Source organism: Nomascus leucogenys, unplaced genomic scaffold (assembly GCF_006542625.1).
Source record: "Nomascus leucogenys isolate Asia unplaced genomic scaffold, Asia_NLE_v1 000933F_68608_qpd_obj, whole genome shotgun sequence".
Classification (NCBI taxonomy): Eukaryota; Metazoa; Chordata; class Mammalia; order Primates; family Hylobatidae; genus Nomascus; species Nomascus leucogenys.
In genome coordinates, this window is record NW_022097440.1 from 1 (window position 1) to 25,012 (window position 25,012).

General features: G+C 60.8%; 1 protein-coding gene across 1 annotated transcript in view; it reads right to left on the reverse strand.

Annotated features, from left to right (window-relative positions):
* Positions 1 to 4,308: 4,308 nt before the first annotated feature.
* LOC115834257 overlaps positions 4,309 to 25,012 on the reverse strand; it is a 52,105-nt gene continuing 31,401 nt past the window's right edge. Inside the window, exons 3-6 of the mRNA XM_030809003.1 lie at positions 13,086 to 13,150; positions 5,266 to 5,439; positions 4,628 to 4,914; positions 4,309 to 4,381 (exon numbers count right to left, since the gene is read on the reverse strand). Of these exons, the coding sequence (XP_030664863.1) occupies positions 4,309 to 4,381; positions 4,628 to 4,914; positions 5,266 to 5,439; positions 13,086 to 13,150 (599 nt within the window). The remainder of the gene's footprint in view (positions 4,382 to 4,627; positions 4,915 to 5,265; positions 5,440 to 13,085; positions 13,151 to 25,012) is intronic.

Here is a 25,012-nt window from a genome sequence, read left to right on the forward strand (position 1 = left end):
GCCTGGGTCCCAGGGCCTTGCTCGGGGATTGCTGATGAGCCAGAGGAAGGCTAGGAGGTGGGGTCAAGGCAAGGGGCAAAGCCTTGACCTTCCACATGACCCATCTGCGGGGCCCAGAACACGATGGTGCCTGCAGTGGACGGGCCAAGGCTGAGGACCCCCAGCCTCAGCCCACCCTGAGGCCTGGGGGGTCCTAGCCCTTCCCACGAGGCGGGAGACGGGCACCCCGCGGGCGCTCCAAGGCCACACGGCTGCGATTGGGGCATGGCCGGGCCCTGACCGCCTGCACGTACCACGGGCCTGAGCTGCTATTAATAATTTCCATAAGTCGCGCTCCCATAGCCAGCAAAAATGACCCACGAGAGCAGCCCGCGGAGCATCGGCGCCCGCCCCCGCGCAGCCCAGAGAAAGGACCAAAATAGCGGCCTGGGAAAGCCTCGAGCCCGGCTTCCAGCCACGGTGCGCAGGGTGGGGGCGCAGGGCCGGAGGCCTTTCCCTGCGCAGCGCTGACCCGGCGCCTCCACTGTCTGGCCAGGGTCCAAGAGGCTAGGCCTCCACCAGGCCCGCGGGGCGCAGGGCCCGGGGCGGGGGGTCTCAGGGCCGTGGGGAGGGGCGAAAGGCCGGGGCGGGGCCTCAGGGCTGTGGGGAGGGGCGCCTGGCCCGGGAAGGGAGTCTCAGGCCGCGGGGAGGGGCGCAGGGCCAGGGGAAGGGGTGCAGGGCCCGGGACGGGGTGGGGGGGTGTCTCAGAGCCGTGTGCGGAGGGGCGCAGGGCCAGGGGAAGGGGTCTCAGGCTGTGGGGAGGGGCGCCTGGCCCGGGAAGGGAGTCTCAGGCCCGCGGGGAGGGGCGCAGGGCCAGGGGAAGGGGTGCAGGCCCGGGACGGGGTGGGGGGGTGTCTCAGAGCCGTGTGCGGAGGGGCGCAGGGCCAGGGGAAGGGGTCTCAGGGCCGTGGGGGAGGGGCGCAGGGCCCGGGGCGTGGGACTCTCGGAGTCGTGGGGAGGGGCGCAGGACCGGGGCGGGGCCTCAGGGCTGTGGGGAGGAGTGCGGGGCCCGGGGCGGGGTCTCAGGGCCGAGGGGAGGGGACTCAGGGCCGTGGGAAGGGGCGCAGGGCCGGGGAGGGGCACCAGGCCACCACATGGGGAGGGGCGCAGGGCCTGGGAGGTGGGCTTAGGGCCGTGAGCATGGGCGCAGGGGCCACCACATGGGGACCACCAGCAGTGACACCCGCAGCTTCACACAAGGGCTCTGACCCCTTCTGGATCAGGGACCCCCTGAGAAGCTGCCAGAGCTCGGGAAGGCAGGAGTGCAGGCCCGGACACCTCACCGCTTTCAGAACCACAGGGTGGTCACAACCCGCCCTCCCTCTGCTCCTCCTGCCCCATGTGGGCATTGTCAGGTGCAGGGGGGTGGAGGATGGGGCTGCGCCCGTCTCGTCCTTGGGACCAGGCCCTCAGCAGGTGACGCTGGGACCAGGGAGGCTGGGGGCACAGCAAGGGGCAGGTGGCCAGGGCCTCCCCTCACCGCTGCTGCCCCGGCCTCCCTCCCAGGACAAAGACTTCAGGCTCCAGTCCCAGCCCTCGGCGGGCCCCATCCAACCAGGAACCCCTCTGAGCCCAAGAAGGAGCCTCAGGCTTGGGGAGGAGCCTGGGCGGGGCTGGGTACTGGCCGTGCTCCCCAGGTGGGAGGCTTCTGCCTCCCTGTCAGAGGGGGTTCAAGGTGCCCAGCCCAGCCCTTCTCTTCTCCACGGCCATTCAGAGCCCAGGGCTAACGGGTGTCCGGACCTTTCTTTCTAGGCCCACAGGAGCTTCTGGGCACCCGGGGCCTCTTGAGGCCAGGTGGGCTTCTGGACATGCAGGGGTCCTGGGGCCCCCAGCGTCTGTGTCCACATTTTGTACCTGGAGCCCGGTGGGGCTCTGTGGCCTAGCAGCTTGAGGGACAGGACAAAGATGGAGCTCCCTCAGCTCCACTCTGGTAAGGGCTGAGCCCAGGCTTCCTCATGGGCCGCGTTGGTGACAGGGGTGGGGGGCTGGGGGGTGACTGGTAGCAGACCCACCCCGTCTGGGAAGCTCCCTGGCCTGACCCGTCTCAGGCTTTGGGGGCCCTGCGGGCCCTTTCACTGTGGTGGTGCCTGGCTTAGAATCAGCGTCTGGTCATTTCTGTCTGAACTTCCCTGAGAGGACGGTGTACAGCTGCCCACTGTCCACGCCTGGCCACTTGGGAAATTCAGCAGGCACAAAAAGGTCACCTGGCCCCAGAGCCAGGCCCAGGGAGCAGACAGCAGAAGGTGAAGAGTCCTGGACCCCATGGGAGGAACGAGCCCAGGGCTGGGCCATGAGGACAGATGGGGCAAACTGGGCCCCTCTGCACCAGGCAGACCTTCCTGACCTCTGCTGCCGGAGGATGGGAGGCATCCACCAGGGAGACAGAGAAGAGGCTGTCCAGCTGGCGGGTCGGGGTGAGGCTGCAGAAACCTCAAGACAGGCCCAGGAGCTGCTGCTTTCAGGAAAAAAAAAAAAAAAAAGAAAATCTGGAGGGGCTGTGGTGTTGACCATCAAGAAGGGCATTCCCCGGCTCCCCTGCGCCCCCCATTCTGAGGGGCAGGAAGGCTGGGCAGGTGCCCAGGCTCGAAGGCCGAGGACCCCAGCGACAGCCCTGCCTCCCACCTCTGCGTGGGCCTGGAGCCAAGAGGTCTTTTTTTTTTTTTTTTAAAGCAAAGCTATCTTTTTACCTTGATAAGCTGTTTAAAAAATGTAAATAAAATAACTCAGCGGACAAAAGCAGGCATTCATCCCGCCCAGAGCCAGCCGCTGCCCTCGACATGAAATATCGCAGCACATTGAGTCGTGAGTCCCAGCTAATCCGAGCGGACAGGCCTGAATGCGGCCCCTTTCGGCCGGGCGCGGCGGTGAGCAGTGGAGCATGCATCGCCTGCCGGGCGGCCCCGCTCGGGGACAATGGCTTTCTTCGCAGAAGGGGCCTGTGCGGGACAAGACCCCCTTTGTGTGGGGATTCCTGCCTCGGAGCGCAAGGGAGGCGCATTCAGCCGGCCCCAGACAGTCTTTGAAAGGCTCTGTAACAGAAGACGGCCCGAAACCCTAGCCTGCCTTCTGCCTCCCTGCACTCTCCGCAGGCACGGCCGCCATTCCGCCTCGCGCCACATGAGCGGGACCCTCCATCCTGCATTGTCCTGTGCGCGCACATCGTGGCTTCTCAGCGCTATGCTCCCGCCGCGAGACGGCCCCCGGGCATGGCAGGCGACAGCGCCGGGGGTGGGGCCCGCGCGGCCGACACAGGGCACATTCCTGTGAGGGCCTGGCCAGGGCAGCCCCCGATGCCTGCGCCCAGCTTCCAATGCACCTCCTCACGGTGAGGGGTCTTGCTAGGAAGAGGGACCCAGGGTGCCATCGGGACGGCGTCTCAGCAGCAGGGTCCCACGTGGGCAGGCAGCGGGGGTGGTGCCCATCACGCTCGGCCCTGAAGTAAGGGGGCCCTGAGGGGCAGGGGGTGGACCAATGACCCTGAGTGCCGGCCTCCTCATACATGATCAGTGCACCCTGAGCTGAGCACCCCCAGGGCCAGGCACCCCCGGGACTGGGCACCCCCAGGCAGGAAATCCCTGGCAGGACACCCCCGGGCTTCTTTGCTGCACCTCGTGCTGCACCCTGGAATCTGCACTGGGATCTGCACTCTCAGGGCACCGAGAAGTCATGGGGGCCCCCCTGCACCTGCAGGAACAGCTCAGAGCCACCCCATGCAAGACGGCCACCTCCCTGCCCACTGCAGGCCCCACGCTCCCTACTGCTCCACACAAACCCATCACGGCTTGGCCAGGCTCAGGACGACGCGGCTGTGATGCCGGGACCTGGTCTTCCTCTTGGAACCTTCTGGGCTTAAAAGTCAGCCTTGTTCACAAAGGAGACTCAGCAAACCACTGCGATTCCAAAAGCTCCACCAGTTCTTATCCAGACACCTTTAGCTGCCAACCCCACACTTCTGCGACACCGCTTAAACCCGGCCCGGACCGCAAGGGACCGAAGCCACCTCTCCCTCCAGCAGCCAGTGAAGGGCTGGATACTGAACCGGACGCGTCTCGCACCTGGGCGACTGTGCTGAGGCGTAACTGGTGCCCTGGCCCTGAACCTCGTCCTGTGTCCCAGGTGCCGGCACTGCCCACTCTGGGCTTCTGTGAGTGGGCACCACTCTGGGGGTGCTGTGGGCGGTGGGGCCGGCACCAGCTGCTCTCACAGCCCTTCTGCTCAGCCCCTCCCAGGAGCGTTTCCTTCCAGGGCGCTCACTGCCGTGCTGGGGACTCAGTCAGCGCCCAGTACCCAGGAGGCAAACTCACCCACAAAGGGCAGCCTACCGGGTGATTCTGCGAAGGTTCTGGAGGCACGGAGGCTAACAGGCATGGTGGGGTGTGGCTGGACCAAAGCTGAGGCCCAGGCCCACCGAGGACCCTGTGAGTGTGAGGGCCCAGTGGGTGCTGGGAGACATAGGGTCTGCAGGGGGAGACCCAGGCCTGGGACCAGGCTGTGCCCTGACATCTCTGTTGGCTCAGGCAGCCTGAGGGCTCCTGGGACCCGGCACCCACGCACAGCTGATGGCTGCCCACGGCCGGGTCCTTGATACCTCCATGTAGACCAGAAGCCCCAAACAGCCCCCCACAGAGGCGTCCCTGAGCCAGGCACGTCCTTGCCCCACTGCCCGAGAAGCCGTTTCCCCATGGGCCGGCCACGTGGGCCACTCACTTCTCTGAACCTGCCCTCGTGGTGGAGGCGGTGGACGTGCACCAGCAGGCAGCTCCTGTCTGCATCCTGCAGCTGGAAGATGCTGGCCAGTGGTGCCACAAGGCTGGGGGAGCTCTCAGTGAGGACTCTGACCGCTCGGGCCTGCAGCTGCTTCAGCCTCAGGCTGTGCTGGAAGAGCAGGGACCCAGACTTACTGGATGCAGCACCCAGTGGCTGGGCCATGAGGCCGACTGGGGCAGGCCTGGCTTTGAAAGCAGCGTCTGCCACTGTGGCCATGTGTGGGCATTGGGTGGCCTGCAGGCCTGGGGCACGGGAGGGGCGAGGCCGGTCTCAGCACGTGGCTGTCAGGGGGCTGAGGTGAAGCCACGGGCTGGGTCTTGGCCACAGCCCCCAGCATCCCCTGCCCTTCCCTGGCTTGCTCAGCGGGCTGCAGAGGCCTGGGCAGGTGGATGCCAGGTCCACTATGCTGAGGGGCGGGGGCAGGAAGAGGGGTGACTGTCACAGAGCCCATGGGCTCACCTGGGCCGGGCTCGGGCGTGGCTGTGCCTGTAGCCAGCACTGCAGCTGGTGCGAGATCCAGGCCTCCAGGGAGGGGCCCTCTCCCCGACGGCCCCGGCAGCTCTCCAGCATGTCCAGAAGCCCGGCCAGAGGGTCGTCCAGGGCAGCAAACCCCCGCCAGGCTTCCTCCCGGAGCTGTGGAGACACAAAACCACACTGTCACTTTGTCTTGCCACTCAAAGCCCCCTGGCAAGGCCTCCCCACTGCAGAGAGGTTTTAAAATTTAATCCATTCAGAAGGTAACTGTGGCCTTTCAGCCGCCATCCATCCGCGCCTCCGTGACTTTTCATGCTGCCGTTCTGGTCTAACCGCACCCCAGGCCCTGGGGCGGTGGTCATTGTCTGCACTAATTATCCCATAAAGACAGAGGGCCTGTTCTCCAGGCAGACAGAGGGCCGGTTAACCGCAGCCCGAGCCACAGGTTCACAGGTCACTTCACCTGTGGCACTCGTGGGACACGGGCCTGGCCTGCCCTCAGCAGGCAAAAGAAACTGAAAGGCAAGAACCAAAACCCAAATGAAAAATGCGTTTTATGTACTTCTCTATCCCTGACCCGCAGGAGATTTGGGAAACGGATAAGAGGTGGACGAAGAGAAGCAAAGTGTCTCTTTTGGTCTCTGGCTTCCGGAAGATTCTAAAGCAAGTTGGCCCTTGCTGCTGCGCAGCAGCCTCGGCGGCGCCGTCCTCTGTGGATGCCTGCAAGCGAGTCGACCGCTATTTGCTTCAAGCCATAAGGACTGCTTGCAGGTCATCCCGCAAGTGGAGTCTTAAGAGCTAAAGGGGTGGACGGGTTCACAGCTCAGCGCTCGGGATAGGGCACAGCAGCCGACACCCTACCCTGAAGCCCACGGCCACGCAGGTGGGAAAGAGAGTGAGTTCCCAGCTGCTGGCGCCAGCTACAGGATGCACCCCTAGAGGCCCAGGGAGGCAGCAAGCCGAGAGCGTGGGCCGCGCTGTTCTCGTCCCTGCGATGTGGACGGTGTGCTCTCCGCGGGGTTCCAGGAGCAAAATCCTGAGGCTGCCGTGCGGCTTTGAAAGCACTGTGCTCACAATTTGAAAGCTTACCGAAACAAAAGACACACTCCGGCTCCTAGCACCTGACAGCTCTCCCCACAAACACCCAGAAACAGCCGTGGAGCACACACAGGTGAGTGTGTGAGGAGACCTCAGCGCTGTCCAGGAGGGTGAGAAAACCGAAGGCGCGGGAGGCAAGGCTGGAAAGTCCAGACCCTCCAAAGGATGCGCCTCGGGGAAAGCGGCCAGACAGGGTGAAAGGCAGCTTGTCTGTCCCTCTGGACTCTGGGAAGAAAAGGAAATCCACCCTTAAACAAAGCCTGAGCGTCTCATGCATCCGGAACTTGAAGCAACTTGAAGGTGCTCCAGGAACTTAGTTCGAGCCCTAGTGAGTTCCAGCCCTAGTGAGTTCTAGCCCTAGTGAGTTCTAGCCCTAGTGAGTTCCAGCCCTAGTGAGTTCCAGCCCTAGTGAGTTCCAGCTCTAGAGAGTTCCAGCCCTAGAGAGTTCCAGCCCTAGTGAGTTCCAGCCCTAGTGAGTTCCAGCCCTAGTGAGTTCCAGCCCTAGTGAGTTCCAGCCCTAGAGAGTTCCAGCCCTAGTGAGTTCCAGCTCTAGAGAGTTCCAGCTCTAGTGAGTTCCAGCTCTAGTGAGTTCCAGCTCTAGTGAGTTCCAGCTCTAGAGAGTTCCAGCTCTAGAGAGTTCCAGCTCCAGTGAGTTCCAGCTCCAGTGAGTTCAGCTCTAGTGAGTTCCAGCTCTAGTGAGTTCCAGCTCTAGTGAGTTCCAGCTCTAGTGAGTTCCAGCTCTAGAGAGTTCCAGCTCTAGTGAGTTCCAGCTCTAGTGAGTTCCAGCTCTAGTGAGTTCCAGCTCTAGTGAGTTCCAGCTCTAGAGAGTTCCAGCTCTAGTGAGTTCCAGCTCTAGTGAGTTCCAGCTCTAGTGAGTTCCAGCCCTAGTGAGTTCCAGCCCTAGTGAGTTCCAGCTCTAGTGAGTTCCAGCTCTAGTGAGTTCCAGCTCTAGTGAGTTCCAGCTCTAGTGAGTTCCAGTTCTAGTGAGTTCCAGCTCTAGAGAGTTCCAGCTCTAGTGAGTTCCAGCTCTAGTGAGTTCCAGCTCTAGAGAGTTCCAGCTCTAGAGAGTTCCAGCTCTAGAGAGTTCCAGCTCTAGTGAGTTCCAGTTCTAGTGAGTTCCAGCTCTAGTGAGTTCCAGCTCTAGTGAGTTCCAGTTCTAGTGAGTTCCAGCTCTAGTGAGTTCCAGCTCTAGTGAGTTCCAGCTCTAGTGAGTTCCAGCTCTAGTGAGTTCCAGCTCTAGTGAGTTCTAGCTCTAGTGAGTTCCAGCTCTAGTGAGTTCTAGCTCTAGTGAGTTCTAGCTCTAGTGAGTTCTAGCTCTAGTGAGTTCCAGCTCTAGTGAGTTCCAGTTCTAGTGAGTTCCAGCTCTAGAGAGTTCCAGCTCTAGAGAGTTCCAGCTCTAGTGAGTTCCAGCTCTAGTGAGTTCCAGCTCTAGTGAGTTCCAGTTCTACTAGCTCTAGAGAGTTCTAGCCCTAGTGAGTTCCAGTTCTAGTGAGTTCCAGCTCTAGAGAGTTCTAGCCCTAGTGAGTTCCAGCTCTAGTGAGTTCCAGCTCTAGAGAGTTCTAGCTCTAGTGAGTTCCAGCTCTAGTGAGTTCCAGCCCTAGTGAGTCTAGCTCTAGTGAGTTCCAGCTCTAGTGAGTTCCAGCCCTAGTGAGTTCTAGCTCTAGTGAGTTCTAGCTCTAGTGAGTTCCAGTTCTAGTGAGTTCCAGTTCTAGTGAGTTCTAGCTCTAGAGAGTTCCAGTTCTAGTGAGTTCCAGTTCTAGTGAGTTCTAGCTCTAGTGAGTTCTAGCTCTAGTGAGTTCCAGTTCTAGTGAGTTCCAGTTCTAGTGAGTTCTAGCTCTAGAGAGTTCCAGTTCTAGTGAGTTCCAGCTCTAGTGAGTTCCAGCTCTAGTGAGTTCCAGCTCTAGTGAGTTCCAGCTCTAGTGAGTTCAGCCCTAGTGAGTTCTAGCTCTAGAGAGTTCCAGCTCTAGTGAGTTCCAGCTCTAGTGAGTTCCAGCTCTAGTGAGTTCCAGCCCTAGTGAGTTCTAGCTCTAGAGAGTTCTAGCTCTAGTGAGTTCCAGCTCTAGTGAGTTCCAGCCCTAGTGAGTTCCAGCCCTAGTGAGTTCTAGCCCTAGAGAGTTCCAGCTCTAGTGAGTTCCAGTTCTAGTGAGTTCCAGTTCTCTAGTGAGTTCCAGCTCTAGTGAGTTCTAGCTCTAGTGAGTTCCAGCTCTAGTGAGTTCTAGCTCTAGAGAGTTCTAGCTCTAGTGAGTTCCAGCTCTAGTGAGTTCCAGCTCTAGTGAGTTCTAGCTCTAGAGAGTTCCAGCTCTAGTGAGTTCCCAGCTCTAGTGAGTTCCAGCCCTAGTGAGTTCCAGCTTAGAGAGTTCCAGCTCTAGTGAGTTCCAGTTCTAGTGAGTTCTAGCTCTAGTGAGTTCCAGCTCTAGTGAGTTCCAGCTCTAGTGAGTTCTAGCTCTAGTGAGTTCCAGCTCTAGTGAGTTCCAGCTCTAGAGAGTTCTAGCTCTAGTGAGTTCTAGCCCTAGTGAGTTCCAGTTCTAGTGAGTTAGAGTTCTAGCTCTAGTGAGTTCCAGCTCTAGTGAGTTCCAGCCCTAGTGAGTTCTAGCTCTAGTGAGTTCCAGCTCTAGTGAGTTCCAGCCCTAGTGAGTTCTAGCTCTAGTGAGTTCTAGCTCTAGTGAGTTCCAGTTCTAGTGAGTTCCAGTTCTAGTGAGTTCTAGCTCTAGAGAGTTCCAGTTCTAGTGAGTTCCAGCTCTAGTGAGTTCCAGCTCTAGTGAGTTCCAGCTCTAGTGAGTTCCAGTTCTAGTGAGTTCTAGCTCTAGTGAGTTCTAGCTCTAGTGAGTTCCAGTTCTAGTGAGTTCCAGTTCTAGTGAGTTCTAGCTCTAGAGAGTTCCAGTTCTAGTGAGTTCCAGCTCTAGTGAGTTCCAGCTCTAGTGAGTTCCAGCTCTAGTGAGTTTCCAGCTCTAGTGAGTTCCAGTCTAGTGAGTTCCAGTTCTAGTGAGTTCTAGCTCTAGAGAGTTCCAGTTCTAGTGAGTTCCACTCTAGTGAGTTCCAGCTCTAGTGAGTTCCAGCTCTAGTGAGTTCCAGCTCTAGTGAGTTCCAGCCCTAAGTGAGTTCTAGCTCTAGAGAGTTCTAGCTCTAGTGAGTTCCAGCTCTAGTGATTCCAGCTCTAGTGAGTTCCAGCCCTAGTGAGTTCTAGCTCTAGAGAGTTCTAGCTCTAGTGAGTTCCAGCTCTAGTGAGTTCCAGCTCTAGTGAGTTCCAGCCCTAGTGAGTTCCAGCCCTAGTGAGTTCTAGCTCTAGAGAGTTCCAGCTCTAGTGAGTTCCAGTTCTAGTGAGTTCCAGTTCTCTAGTGAGTTCCAGCTCTAGGAGTTCAGCTCTAGGAGTTCCAGCTCTAGTGAGTTCTAGCTCTAGAGAGTTCCAGCTCAGTGAGTTCCAGCTCTAGTGAGTTCCAGCTCTAGTGAGTTCCCCTATAGTTCCAGTCTAGAGAGTTCCAGCTCTAGTGAGTTCCCTAGGCTCTAGTGAGTTCCGCTCTAGTGAGTTCCAGCTCTAGTGAGTTCCAGCTCTAGTGAGTTCCAGCTCTAGAGAGTTCTAGCTCTAGTGAGTTCTAGCCCTAGTGAGTTCCAGTTCTAGTGAGTTCCAGTTCTAGTGAGTTCCAGCTCTAGTGAGTTCCAGCTCTAGTGAGTTCCAGTTCTAGAGAGTTCCAGCCCTAGTGAGTTCCAGCCCTAGTGAGTTCCAGCTCTAGTGAGTTCCAGCTCTAGTGAGTTCCAGCTCTAGTGAGTTTTTTTTTTTTTTTTTTTTTGAGACGGGGTCTCGCTCTGTCACCCAGGCTGGAGTGCAGTGGCGCAATCTCGGCTCACTGCAAGCCCCGCCTCCCGGGTTCACGCCGTTCTCCTGCCTCAGCCTCTCCGAGTAGCTGGGACTACAGGCACCCGCCACCACGCCTGGCTAATTTTTTGTATTTTTAGTAGAGACAGGGTTTCACCGTGGTCTCGATCTCCTGACCTCGTGATCCGCCCACCTCGGCCTCCCAAAGTGCCGGGATTACAAGCGTGAGCCACCGCGTCCAGCCGTGAGTTCTAACTCTAGTGAGTTCCAGCCCTAGTGAGTTCTAGCTCTAGTGAGTTCCAGCCCTAATGAGTTCTAACCCTAGTGAGTTCTAACTCTAGTGAGTTCTAACCCTAGTGAGTTCCAGCCCTAATGAGTTCTAACCCTAGTGAGTTCTAACTCTAGTGAGTTCTAACCCTAGTGAGTTCTAACTCTAGTGAGTTCTAACCCTAGTGAGTTCTAGCTCTAGTGAGTTCCAGCCCTAGTGAGTTCTAACTCTAGTGAGTTCTAACCCTAGTGAGTTCTAACTCTAGTGAGTTCCAGCTCTAGTGAGTTCCAGCCCTAGAGAGTTCTAGCTCCAGTGAATTCTATCTGTAGTTAGTTGGCAGAAACAAAACATCATTCTTTAACCACTTTGCTGGGCCGCGTGGGCCCTAGGTCACCAGAGGGAAAAAGTTCCAGTAAATGAGCTCACAATGAAAACTCAGAAAACACACAAGGAAGGAAGCCACCATGAGTGACAACCACAAGTAGGCTGATTAAAGCTCTGAGAATGTGGAGTAACGGGACATCGATTTGGGAATGTGTAAGCAACTACCCCCATTTTTCTAAACGATGGTTCACTTATTTTTACTCTCTCTTCTTTTTCCTTCTTTCCCTACTTCTTACTTATTTCTTTAGACATGCAATGATAGTGGCTGGGCGCGGTGGCTCACGCCTGTAATCCCAGCACTTTGGGAGGCCGAGGCGGGCGGATCACCTGAGGTCAGGAGTTCGCGAACAGCCTGGCTAACATGGTGAAACTCCGTCTCTACTAAAAATACAAAAAAAAATTAGTCGGGCGTGGTGGCACACACCTGTAGTCCCAGCTACTCGGGAGGCTGAGGCAGGAGAATCCCTTGAACCCGGGAGGCGGAGCTTGCAATGAGCCGAGATCGCACCACTGCACTTCAGTCCAGGTGACAGAGCAAGGCTCCATCTCAAAAAAAAAAAAAAAAAGGACAGGAACACCCCACCACAGGCTGCTGGGCAGTGGGGCTGGGAAGGGCCCAATGAACCAGGGGAGCCCCACTTTGGAACTGCATCTACTCCAGGCCCTCACCCCGCTCCAGCCCTGCCTCCTCCTCCTGCCCGTCTCCAGGTTGCTCTCACCCACCCAGTGTGCTGGCTTCTCTCTCACTTTAGAGGAACACCCAAGCGCTCCCAGACCGCCAACAGTCCCGTTGCCCTCTTTATATTGCAGACTGCCCCAAGGAGTTCTCCAAAATCCTGGTATTCATCTCCCTCCTCTGGGGGCACCCGGTGTCTGTGCCACCATATGGGGGTCCCCAGGACCTCCATGTGCAGCCAGCTGTAGGGTTGGGCTTCTTCTCAGCACCCAGGACCCCATCTTCAAGGCTCCTGGCCCACCCAGGACCACTGGGCACGTGGCATTCGCCAGCTTGCTGGAATCCGGGAATGTGACGGAGGCGCGAGGAGGTGAGAGCACAAGGAGGAGGTGAGGTCGCGGGGAGGAGGTGAGGTCGCGGGGAGGAGGTGAGGTCGCGGGGAGGAGGTGAGGGCGTGCGGAGGAAGTGGGGGCACAGACACAGTCCCCCCATGAAGATGAAATGCGTGACGGCCTCACGACTGTCAGCAGAGCCCGAAGCAGATCGCAGCCCTGTCTGTGTAGAAACAAGCGCTGCTCAAAGGAGACGCCAGGACAAACGTCAGGACATAGGGAGGAAAGGGCAGTGGAACCCCGCAACTCAGACACATGGGGGCGGAGGGCGGGACCGGGGAGGCTCACACCACACACGCAGGTGCCAGAGAGCCAGGGAGACTGAGCATCACAGACGAGGGTCCGACAAGAGAGCCTGGAAACGGAACGACAGAGGGAAATCTCAAAAGCAAGGACAGAGATTCACAAGCTGGAGGCCCACGAAGCCACCGAGCTGATGGACAAACGAAAGCTGGAGAGGCGGGTGCAGGAGAGAGGCAGACCCAGGAGCAGGCAGCGCCAATGCTGGGGTCGGAGGGCATCCCCTGGGCCTGCAGGGGTGACCTCAGGCCAGTGGATGTGGCACTCAGAGGAGTTGGGCTGGGGTCGGATGGCATCCCCCGGGCCTGCAGGAGTGACCTCGGGCCAGCGGACATGGCACTCAGGACTTGGCGGCCTCTCGTGCACAGGCCATTGCCACTAAGGAGGCAGAATCCGCGTCTGCCCCACAGGTGGCCGGCCCTCCCTCTGCAGCCTCTCCCCCAGCCCTCCCGCCCAGCCTCCTGCCCTGCTCAAGTCCCACCCCTTCCTAAGGCCTCCCTGTCCTGGACACCTGCCCCAATGGCCACCCGGGCCTGGGTGCTCTGGCGGTGGCAGGACGGGGCCTCAGGCCTGGCAGTGCTGGCGACAGCTGTGTCCCTGCAGGGAAGTGGCCCCTGCGCCTCCCAGAGGTGACCTCAGAGGGGCTGCTGGGGCCAGGCAGTGCCTTTACCACCCTGGGGACTTGAGGAAGACCGCCCCGTGCCCCACACAGGCCACCCTGGAGGCTGTCTGGGGCAGCCGCTGCCGCAGGACCCTCTGGCCGTGGGGGGCTGTGCAGCTTCCTGACCAGGGAGGCCTCCTGTTAGGCCAGTCTCTGCCCAACAGGCAGTTCTGCTGGCTGTGACGCGGCCCCCGGTGGCTGCCACATCCACTCACCTGCTGCCGCTCCCGCGTGGACCACAGGGTCTGCAGGGCCTGCAGGAGCAGGAGGGGGTCCTGGCCTGTGGAGACAAGATAACTGCCGTGGGAGAGGCAGGTGCAGGGGCTATGGCGCAGCCCGTGGGGAAGTCCCTCCCACTGACCCGCAATGCCCGGGGCTCCTCTGGACCTGGGGGGCCGGGAACCCTCCCCAGCTCTGTCCGGCGCACACACAACACACCTGCCAGGTGCGGCAGCATCCACTCTGGCCCAGGCTCACCCCTGTCCCTTCCCTGTGGCCCGTGGCCGCCCATCCAGCTGAGTCCGCCCGGCAGCACTTCAGCCACGCTCAGCCCTGGGAGCCTCGTCTTTCAGCTCCCGTCGCAGAGCAGCCCTCGTGGGCCTGAGCCTCTACCTGCTCTGCCTGGCACCCTCGGCAACCTCATCAGCATCTTCTTGCCCAAACCCTGCACCACAGTCCTGGCACCACGAGGACCCCAAGCCCCTGCCCTCTTTAGGTTTCGGTCCCTGGCCTTCCCGTGCCACCCCTCCCTCCAGCCCCGCCTGGGAGGCCCCCCACCTCACTGTGCAAGCTCTGCAGCAAAAGTGCCAACCAATGACACTGCCCCACACGGACAGAGCCACCAGAGCGAGACCCGAGGGAGGTTTCCAGACAGAACCTGGGGGCTGCATGGCTTGGCTTGGAAGCCGGTGTTGCAGGGGAGTGGGGACCCACCCGGGCCTGGTCACATGGTAGGGTCAGGGTCGGAGGCCAGGGAGGGGCGGGTGCCAGCAGGGACTCCACAGGAGAGGCCTGAGGACAGGAGCCTGGGTGGATTCCGCAGTGAACTCCCCTGGACCTGGGGGCTGTGGAAGCTGCTGGGCCCCCCTAGAGGGCAGGACGGGAACAGGGAAGGCCCCGTGTTGCTGCGAGGGAGGCTGAGGACTCACATGAGATCAGATCAGACCTCAGCAGCTGGATTCTGCCACACACGCCAGAGGAGCGTGTGTGACGGGGGTCACCCCGGAGAGCCAGGCTGACTTAACACGAGAGCCCAAGGGTGTGATTCAGCCCAGGACCGGAACGGAGGAGAGAACCACACGGCCCTTTTGGTAGACACAGAGCAAGTGTTCTAAAATTCAGTTCAGCTCACAATTTAAGAAATAACTCGCCTGGGACGGGCAGGGAGCGCCCTGAACTGGGTAAAAGCCATGGGCGAGTGTGAGGCGTGGCGCTCAGGGCAGTGCGTGAGGACACCACAGCCCGGCCTGGAGCCATCCCACGCAGGTGGCATCCAATGCGGAAGGAAAAACAGAAACGTCAGGACCCGCCAACAATGTGATTGATTACGCAGAAAGCCACAAAGGATCAAAACTACGCCGTTAGAATTAACCAATGGGTTCGGCATCAATGCTCAGCACAAGCCAAAATGAGAAATCAGCAACAAACAGAAATGGCCATTTCAAAAATCACAACAGCATCAGCAAGTCAGATTCCCCGGGAGAAATGTAACAAAAGCAGCTTATGCAAAACGAAACCCGGCCGGCTGCCATCTCAGCACTGTGGGAGGCCGAGGCAGGTGGATCATTTGAGGTCAGGAGTTCGAGACCAGCTTGGCCAACATGGTGAGACACTATCTCTACTAAAAATACAAAAACTAGCTGGGTGTGGTGGCGGGTACCTGTAGTCCCAGCTACTCAGGAGGCTGAGGCAGGAGAACAGCATGAACCCAGGAGGCAGAGGTTGCAGTGAGCCGAGATCGTGCCACTGCACTCCAGCCTGGGCAAAAGAGCGAGACTCCGTCTAAAAAAAAAAAACAAAACCATAAAACATCGTGGGGCGCTCAGGCTCCACCACTGCGGCTCTGCAGCCACCTGGGCCTGAGTGGCGCGGGCCAGCGTTCCTGTCTGCACTCAGAACCGTCCCACCATCGCGCACAGTGTGCCGCACACGGAGGCTGAGAACACTCAAATGTCCACTGTAGGAGGATGGAGCAAATGGATCAGCCCCGGGATGATGCCCAGGTAGGAGGATGTACCCCACCACGTGGCCATGGCAGGCAGTGTGACTGGCCCCGCGTTCTGGGTGCTGCATGCTGGGCACGGCTGGCGATGGGGCCGGGCGGGGCTCGCAATGGAGTTGGGCGGGGCCGGGCGGGGCTCGCAATGGAGCTGGGCGGGGCCAGGCGGGGCTGGGCAGAGCGTGCTGTGGTGTGTTCCCGATCACGTGCCGAGCCGCATCGTGTGCTCTGCATTCCTTCCTACACGTGGGTTGCACTTCACAATAAACAAAACAGACTTTTATTTTGTTATTTAATTTAGTATTTTATTTAGAGACGGAGTCTCACTGTCACCCAGGCTGGAGTGCAGTGCTGCGATCTCGGCTCACTGCAACCTCCACCTCTCAGGTTCAAGTGATTCTCGTGCCTCAGCCTCCCGAGTAGCTGAGATTACAGGCGCTCACCACTACGCCTGGCTAATTTTTGTATTTTTTAGTAGAGAGGGGTTTCACCATGTTGGCTAGGCTGGTCTTGAACTCCTGAGCTCAATTGGTCCGTCCACCTCAGCCTCCAAAGTGCTGGGATGACAGGCGTGAGCCACTGCGCCCAGCCCAGATTTTCTTTTAAAGCAGAGTTTCAGATGTGTGAGATGAGAAAGTTGTGCAGGTGGACAGTGGTGGTGGCTGTGCAGCCACGTGAGTGCACTTAATGCCACTGAGTGTACACAGGAAAGTGGTTAAAATGGTAAATTTCGTGTAATGGATATTTCACATATTTTTAAAAGCAGGCTGAAGCTGGGCAAGGTGGCTCACACTTGTAATCCCAGCACTTTGGGAGGCTGAGGTGGGTGGGTCACTTGAGCCCTGGAGTTTGAGACCAGCCTGGGCAAGATAGCAAGACCCCATCTCTACCAAAATAAATAAATAAAATTAGCTGGGCATGGTGGCGCCTGAGGTCCCAGCCACTTGGGAGGCTGGGGTGGGAGCATGGCTGGAGCCTGGGAAGTTGAGGCCGTAGTGAGCCCTGATTGTGCCACTGCCCTCCAGCCTGGGGGACAGAGTGAGAACCTGTCAATCAATCCATCCATCAATAAGCAGGGTGTCCTTATTATTCTTTCTAAGTTTTACCAAATCGAGATCCACCTTTCCAGGTGGTGATGCCGGCCCTCCCACTCCCCAGTCAGTGTCGCTGGTCTTCGCCCTGCTCAGGTCCTGCTGGTTCTGCCTCCAGGTGGGCAGGGCCTGCCCCCTCCCACCTCCCACAGACCTGGGCCACTCCAGCTTCCCAGGGGACTCCCTGCCTTGACACTGTGCCCTCAGACAACACCCAGCCCCCGCAGCACGGCACAGCCCTAGCATCCTACAGAAATATGGGGTGGGCCAGGCCACTTCTCTGTGGACTCCACCGTGGCCCCCAGCCTGGAGAGTCAAAGCCAGGGTCCCCCACATCCTCCCAGCCTCCACCCTCCATGGGACCTGGACCCGAGGCTGCTTCTTGGGCACCCAGCAGCCTGCCCGGAAGCCCCTCAGCACCCCTGCTCCTGCTGGCCCCCTCAGCACCCCTGCTCCCTGCTGGCCCCCTCAGCACCCCTGCTCCCTGCTGGCCCCCTCAGCACCCCTGCTCCCTGCTGGCCCCCTCAGCACCCCTGCTCCCTGCTGGCCCCCTCAGCACCCCTGCTCCCTGCCTGGCCCCCGGCCCTTACTCCCTGCCTGGCCCCCGGCCCCTGCCTTCTGCCTCTGTCGCTTCACTGTGGCCTCAACGCTGAACCCCAGGGCAGTGACTGCCTGGGTCTCCTTCCAGCCATGGCCAGTGCACGATGGACACCCCACGGTGCCCACCCCAGCCATTCCAGGGCCAGCCGTGCACACATGGTGCTCACAGCCCACGTGACTGGGGAGCCCCGGGGAGCCCTGAGTCTCTCAACCAGAGCTGGAGGGACCCGTGGCAGGCGTGGCGGGACAAGTCTCTGCCGTGCCGGGCTCGGACACGGCCACGCTGACACTCATCTCACACAATTGCTGGCTTCCTGTTCGTACAAAAGAAGAAAAACAGGATGTCCAGGGCGGCTTCTGTCTGAACGAAGAAGACAAGCGAGCTCTGTGAGCCCCAGGGCTCAGCAGTGAGAGGACAGGGTGCCTGGGAGGGCCCTGGGGGACACACCCCGCTCAGCACACAGCACCCCATGCACCCCAACTCAGGGAGACCACGCAGGGGCACGGGGTCCGAGAAGGGCGGGTGGGGCTTGGAGCTGACACCGAAGGACCTCCCAGACCCACCCTCCGGCCCAGAAGCCCCGGCCAGCCCTCCCTGAGGTCACCTCCTCCTGCAGCAGCTTCTGGGGCCTTTGGTCCCCAGCGTGGAGGTTCGGCCGGAGCTCCGTGGGTGGCCTCGGCCCCAGCTCCGTGGGTGGCCTCGGCCCCCACCTCCACATCCAGGCCCAAGTTCACTGAATTCGCCAAGTTCATCAGTGCCGCACCAATGCCTGCAGACAGGCAGGTCTAGGACGCTGAGACAGATGGCCCTGGCCAGGAGGCTGACCCCTGACCCCGAACCCCGCTCCTCGGAACCGTGTGGGTGGGGGCAGAGCGGGGTAGCTGTGTATTAGGACACCTAAAAGAAACTCAAGCTCAAGAATAAAAGTCCCACAGTCCCCTGAATGTGGATTCACATCCAAGAGCTGGGCTACTTCTCCCTGGGGGGCTGAATCATGGTCCTTACCCAGCACCAGTGCCCGGTGCCTGCACTGGCTTCCCCCTCAGCCACCCTCCTCAAAACGTGGGGTCGGCCTGACGGTGTCCAGGCAGAGGCGGCCAGGACGGTTCCACCATCTGTCCCCAGGACGGTTCCCCAACTGACACCCCCGCGCCAGCCGACGGGAGGACAGGTGGTTGCAGGGACGCAGGATGGGCAGAACACAGGGACGCCACCCGGCTAACGGGGTTGCCTTCGCCTTGAGACACAGACACGCTTGGGAAACTGTGGGCTGTGGAGTGGACGGCGCCGAAGGCTCTGTTATTCTCGACACTCTACCATAAAGAGGGGGTAAGAAACATAGGGGGCTTTTTATCCACAGGGTTGGGGGCACAGAAGCCCCAGGAACTGAGGCCGATCCCAGCAGCGGACGCTGGGCAGGGACACCAGGCAGCGGATGCTGGGCAGTGGATGCCAGCAGTGGATGTTGGGCAGTGGATACTGGCAGGGCAGGGGACACCAGGCAGTGGATGCTGGGCAGTGGATGCTGGCAGGGGACACCCGGCCTCAGGGCAGGAAGTCTGTGACACGGTTTTCACAAGCCCCCGAGTGGGTCTCCCCTACAGCCGGCTCTCCTCTCGGGGCCTGGGTCACAAAGCTCACGGCCCGTCTCCAAGGCCGTCCCACACCTGCCAGCAGCATCAGACTCCGCGGCACTGAGAGTAGAAGAGCCCGGCCGCCCAGACCACACCCCACGCGCTGTGGTGACCTGAATGCCCACGGGTCCGGGCACCTGCTATCAGCGCAGCGCCCTGCCTGGGTCAGCCCTCTGACCGCCCACGGACAGCAGAAAGGGCCAGCCCACGGCCTCAGCTCCCCTCAGAGACCCCATGGCACCTCCCACAGGCATGTCCTGAGAGGCCGCACCCACCCACCACACACTGGGGCCTCCGTCCCTTTGCCGTGAGTCTGTGTCCTGGTGGCGTTCTGGCCTCCGGGGACAGCTGAGACGGGGCCACCCCCTCCAGCCCAACCATCTCTGGTCTCGGATTCCACCCACATCTGCCTGTGCTCAGCTGCAGCAGGGCGGGGGACATGATAAGGACGGAGGCGGCAACAAGACCCCAAGCCCGGCAGGCGGCATGTGCCCTCCACCTCGGCTCACCGCAGAGGACCGCCGGCGTCTGCAGAGTGAGGTGAAGGGGGTCCCGGAGGTCCAGCATCTGGCACGGGGCCCCTTGCTCTGTCTGTCAACACAGTGGCCCACAACCCCAGCACAGCACCGTCTCTCATCCGTCATGGGTCCCCTCACCCTCAGTCCTACTCACTTGCCTCATCCATGAAGCCAGGGCCTTGGAGACAGAACCTGACCCAGCCTGAGCCCAAGCTGCCTCTGCTGGGAAGGCAGGATGAGGGGGAGAGCCCACCGTTCGCTGCTGTGGACCCCACAGGGAGGCAGAGAGGGAAAGGGCGGTACCAGCCCAGGGGGCACGAGGCAGATGCCACTTAGAGACAGTGAGGACATTGAGGTGCTGGGATGCTCGGAGTGAGAGGGACAGAGAGGGGACAGTGAGGCCGGCAGGGAGCTGGGACTCTGGGAACCAGGTGGATGCATGCAGAGAGGGACAGAGAGATCCCCAAATTTCATTCTGCAACCGCAGGTCAGAAAATCTGCTGAAGAAAAGATCCTACCTACAACAGAAATCTTGGAAGATGAAATGCCTGTTTTTAAAAAGTAACAGACCCGGCATGGTGGCTCACGCCTGTAATCCCAGCACTCTGGGAGGCCGAGGCGGGCAGATCACCTGAGGTCAGGAGTTCGAGACCAGCCTGGCCAACATGGCGAAACCCCGTCTCGCCAAAATTACCCAAATACAAAAATTACCCAAGTGTGGTGGTGGGTGCCTGTAATCCCAGCTACTTAGGAGGCTGAGGCAGGAGAATCACTTGAACCCGGGAAGCGGAGGTTGCAGCGAGCCGAGGTTGCGCCACTGCACTCCAGCCTGGGTGACAGAGCGAGACTCTGTCAAAAAAAAAAAAAAAAAAAAAAAAAGGCCGGGCGCGGTGGCTCACACCTGTAATCCCAGCACTTTGGGAGGCCGAGGCAGGCGGATCATGAGGTCAGGAGGTCGAGACCATCCTGGCTAACACGGTGAAACCCCATCTCTACTAAAAAAACACAAAAAATGAGCCGGGCGTGGTGGCGGGTGTCTGTGGTCCCAGCTACTTGGGAGGCTGAGGCAGGAGAATGGCGTGAACCTGGGAGGCGGAGGTTGCAGTGAGCCAAGATCGTGCCACTGCACTCCAGCCTGGGCAACAGAGCAAGACTCTGTCGCAAAAAAAAAAAAAAAATTAGATAAATAAAAATTACACAAATAAATAAAAACTAAAAAGATAACAGTATGTTCTGGGTGGTTTTACATAAATTAACTCCTTCAATATTCACACAGAAATGAGGCCCAGTATTGGTGTCAGGATCATCATTCAGATGAGAAAACAGAGAGGTTAGGTAGCGTGGCCCGGTCACACAGCGAGGAAGATGAGCCCTCTCTGCTGGCAGGTGTGGGAGGGCATTTTCACGGTTTTATGAGGCCAGCTGTGACTTCCCTCCTGTCTCCCTCACGTCACCCTCATGTCACAGCCTGAGGTTTGGCTCCGCAGCCTTGGAGGCAGAGAAAGCGCCACCCCCACTGCCAGCTGGGCCTGGGCAGGCGCCGGGCCAGGCCAGCTCAGCCTCCTTCAGTGGAGCCGAGGAGAGAAAGGCCCGGGGGGCCTCCTGGCCAGGTCAAGGCCAGTGGACGCTGAGGGCAGGGGGCGAGGACACAGTGAGGGTGGCCCAGAGGCTGCCAAAAAGTGCCTGTGACCTCGTCGTGGGACTGGGACAAGCCCGTCCCCAGGGTCCTGGAGGCGGATCTGGTGCCCACACCTCTGGGGCACCCATGGTGGGGTGGAGGTGGCCTGCTCGGCATGGAGAGGGGCAGGGCGGCCTCGGCAGCTTCTCCTTCCCCCGCTCCCAGCAGGGCCTTGGCTGCTGCCTTTCTTCAAGTGTCCCCACGTCCACCCACAGCCACAGCCCACCAGTGAGGCCGCTGAGAGGGAGGCGTCTCCAGGAACCTGCGCATTCACTGTGCATTACGAGAGCGGCATGTGCTCATCATGGAGCTTCGTAGGCAAAGTGGCCTCTCCTGCGGGCCCTGCCCTGTTCACTGCCGTGTCCACGCTGGGTGGGTGCTGAGGAGCCCATCTGGAGTGTGGACGCTGGATGTGAGGCTGGCCATGTCCCCAGCCCCAGGCACCTCAGCAGGCCCAAGCTGTAGGGCAGGGGCCTCCTCCGGGAAGCCAGGGCAGCCTCAGCCTTGGAGGCTCCCATTGTCTGGAGCCCAGCAAGACGGGGAGGAGCGGCGGATGTGGACGGAAAGGGGACCCAGACCGGCAGGCTTCCTGGAGCTGCTGCATCTGCCAGAGGGCCGGCCTCCCCGCCACACCCCACCGCCCGCCGGCCCTGGTGCTTCCTGGAGCTGCTGCATCTGCCAGACGGCCGGCCTCCCCGCCCCACCCCACCGCCCACAGGCCCTGGTGCCGAGCCGCAGTTCACTGCCGTCTGTGGGACCCTGAATTTCCCAAGGAAGGCTCAAGCGCCGCCTGGAAACCCCGAATCAGGTGGACGTGGGCAACGTGGCCTTTCTGACCTCAACTGCGCCTGATCGTGCAAAAGCTGAAGGTTTTTATTTTTCTTGAGATGGAATCTCGCTCTGTCCCCCAGGCTGGAGTGCAATGACACGACCTCGGCTCACTGGAACCTCCACCTCCTGGGTTCAAGCAGTTCTCCTGCCTCAGCCTCCCAAGTAGCTGGGACTACAGGCGCCCGCCACCATGTCCAGCTAATTTTTGTATTTTTAGTAGAGATGGAGTTTCACCATGTTGGCCAGGATGGTCTCGATCTTCTGACCTCGTGATACTCCCGCCTTGGCCTCTCACAGTACTGGGATTACAGGCGTGAGCCACCGCGCCTGGCCAAGGCTGAAGTTTTAGGAGGAAAGGAATCTGTGAGCGCAGTGGACGTTCGGATGGAGAATGTTTCCTGGCCTCGGGGGAGGGAGAGAGGAACAGGAGCTCAGCCCCCTTCTCCTGCCCCCTGACGATGCCTCCTGACCCGGTGCGGGAGAGCCTCTGTACAACAGGCCAGAGGTGGCCACGTGGACTCTCCCCCCATGACCTGGACCAGGCACTCTACCTAAAAGGACAAACCCAGGCCTGGCTGTCAGGGGCAGCATCCCAGGGGCCACAGACACGGATGTCCTGCTCGGTGACCAGGGTGGCACGGACAGGTGTCCAGGCAGCGAGGCGGGGCCAGCACAGGGGCCAGGACACCTCCCGGGAAGAAGCTGACCCAGAGCCTGAGTAGGGGAGCCCGCTGGGAGGGTTGAGCTGGGGCCTCTTGTGGGGCTGGCCTTGTTGACAGAGCTGGACACTAACCACGTAAGGGCAGATGCCTAAAGCAGCACAGGAAGGATGGGGGGATGTGGCCATTCCAGGAGGCGCCAGACTGTTCCAGGGGGCACTGTGTCTGTCCCAGGGAGCACCAGGCCGTTCCGGGGGGCCTTGTCTGCTCCAGAGGGCGCCGAGGCTGTTCCGGGGGCTCTGTGTCTGTTCTGGGGGGGCCGTGTCTGTTCCAGGGAGCACCAGGCTGTTCCAGGGGAGGCCATGTCTGTTCTGGGGGTGCCGAGGCTGTTCCGGGGGGCGCCGAGGCTGTTCCAGGGGACATCGAGGCTGTTCCAGGGAGTGCCATGTCTGTTCTGGGGGCGCTGGGGCTGTTCCGGGGGGCGCCATGTCCGTTCCAGGGGGTGCCTAGGCTGTTCCAGGGGGTGCCGAGGCTGTTCCAGGGGGTGCGAGGCTGTTCCAGGGGTGCCAAGGCTGTTCCGGGGAGTGCCATGTCTGTTCCAGGGAGTGCCATGTCTGTCTGTTCCAGGGAGTGCCATGTCTGTTCCAGGGGGCGCCGAGGCTGTTCCGGGGGCGCCAGGCTATTCCAGGGAGTGCCATGTCTGTTCCAGGGGGCGCCAAGGCTGTTCCGGGGAGTGCCATGTCTGTTCCAGGAGCGCCAGGCTGTCCAGTGTGTGTCCAGGGGCGCCCGAGGCTGTTCCGGGGAGCGCCATGTCTGTTCCGGGGGGGCGGGGGCGGGAGGCGTTGTCCGGGGGGCGCGAGGTGGGGGGGCCAGTGTCCAGGGGGCGCCGAGGCTGTTCCGGGGAGTGCCATGTCTGTTCCGGGCACGCGGAGGCTGTTCTGGGGAGCGCCATGTCTGTTCCAGGGGGTGCCGAGGCTGTTCCAGGGAGCGCCATGTCTGTTCCAGGAGACGCCGAGGCTGTTCCGGGGAGCGCCATGTCTGTTCCAGGGGGTGCCGAGGCTGTTCCGGGGAGTGCCATGTCTGTTCCGGGGGGCGCCGAGGCTGTTCCGGGGAGTGCCATGTCTGTTCCAGGAGACGCTGAGGCTGTTCCGGGGAGCGCCATGTCTGTTCCGGGCATGCCGAGGCTGTTCCGGGGAGCGCCATGTCTGTTCCGGGGGCGCCAAGGCTGTTCCGGGGAGTGCCATGTCTGTTCCGGGCATGCCGAGGCTGTTCCGGGGAGTGCCATGTCTGTTCCAGGGGGTGCCGAGGCTGTTCCGGGGAGTGCCATGTCTGTTCCGGGGGGCGCCGAGGCTGTTCCGGGGAGTGCCATGTCTGTTCCAGGAGACGCTGAGGCTGTTCCGGGGAGCGCCATGTCTGTTCCGGGCATGCCGAGGCTGTTCCGGGGAGCGCCATGTCTGTTCCGGGGGCGCCAAGGCTGTTCCGGGGAGCGCCATGTCTGTTCCGGGCATGCCGAGGCTGTTCTGGGGAGTGCCATGTCTGTTCCGGGCATGCCGAGGCTGTTCCGGGGAGTGCCATGTCTGTTCCAGGGGGTGCCGAGGCCTGTTCCGGGGAGTGCCATGTCTGTTCCAGGGGGTGCCGAGGCTGTTCCGGGGAGTGCCATGTCTGTTCCAGGGGGTGCCGAGGCTGTTCCGGGGAGTGCCATGTCTGTTCCAGGGGGTGCCGAGGCTGTTCCGGGGAGTGCCATGTCTGTTCCAGGAGACGCCGAGGCTGTTCCAGGAGACGCCGAGGCTGTTCCAGGGAGCGCCATGTCTGTTCCAGGAGACGCCGAGGCTGTTCCAGGAGACGCCGAGGCTGTTCCGGGGAGCGCCAAGGCTGTTCCGGGGAGTGCCATGTCTGTTCCAGGAGACGCCGAGGCTGTTCCGGGGAGTGCCATGTCTGTTCCGGGGGGTGCCGAGGCTGTTCCGGGGAGTGCCATGTCTGTTCCAGGGGGTGCCGAGGCTGTTCCGGGGAGCGCCATGTCTGTTCCAGGGGGTGCCGAGGCTGTTCCGGGGAGCGCCATGTCTGTTCCGGGGGTGCCGAGGCTGTTCCGGGGAGCGCCATGTCTGTTCCGGGGGGCGCCAAGGCTGTTCCGGGGAGTGCCATGTCTGTTCCGGGCACGCGGAGGCTGTTCCGGGGAGCGCCATGTCTGTTCCAGGGGGTGCCGAGGCTGTTCCGGGGAGCGCCATGTCTGTTCCAGGGGGTGCCGAGGCTGTTCCGGGGCCCTGCTAGCTGGGGTGCTGCACTTTGAAGACATCCCACTCTGCTTAGGTGGAGAAAAGGCTGTAGAAGCCCGTGGGTGCCTGTGCAGGGAGAGTCAGCTCTGTGCTGAGGCGAAGCCAGGGTCCCATGCGCTCCCCGGCCCCGAGGGCGGTCTCTCCAGGGGAGGTAACGGCCTCATCCCACACAGGGGCAGGGCCGGGGCCCGCAGATGGCCTCAGAGGAGGCGGTGGATGAAAGGAAGGGTGAGGGGGTCTGGGCCCATCCCTAGAGGGACAGGTGTGTGGTCAGGGCACCACAGGACAGCCAGGGTTGTGCCTGCTGAGGGGGCCACATCCACACCAACCCCCGCCCAGCTCAGAGGCGGCCCCTCCCCGAGCACGCGGTGACCTGGCTACATCAGGGAAGGCGACATGCCCGGAGGTGCCCCCACAGCCCTCAGCACCCACTGGGACACAGAAGAGGAGGGCAGAGAGGAAGCCCCTGGAGGGGTCCAAGGCCCAAGGAGGCAGCTGCGTGGGATAGGGAAACTCAGGCAGAGAGCCTGGGCCGCTGCCACGTGGGAGCGGGGCTTTCACCGGGGAGAGGCCATGGCCGTGCCCCATGGAGGGGCTGCCAGGCAGGGCATGTGCAGGGTGGGCCTGGGCAGAGGCCAG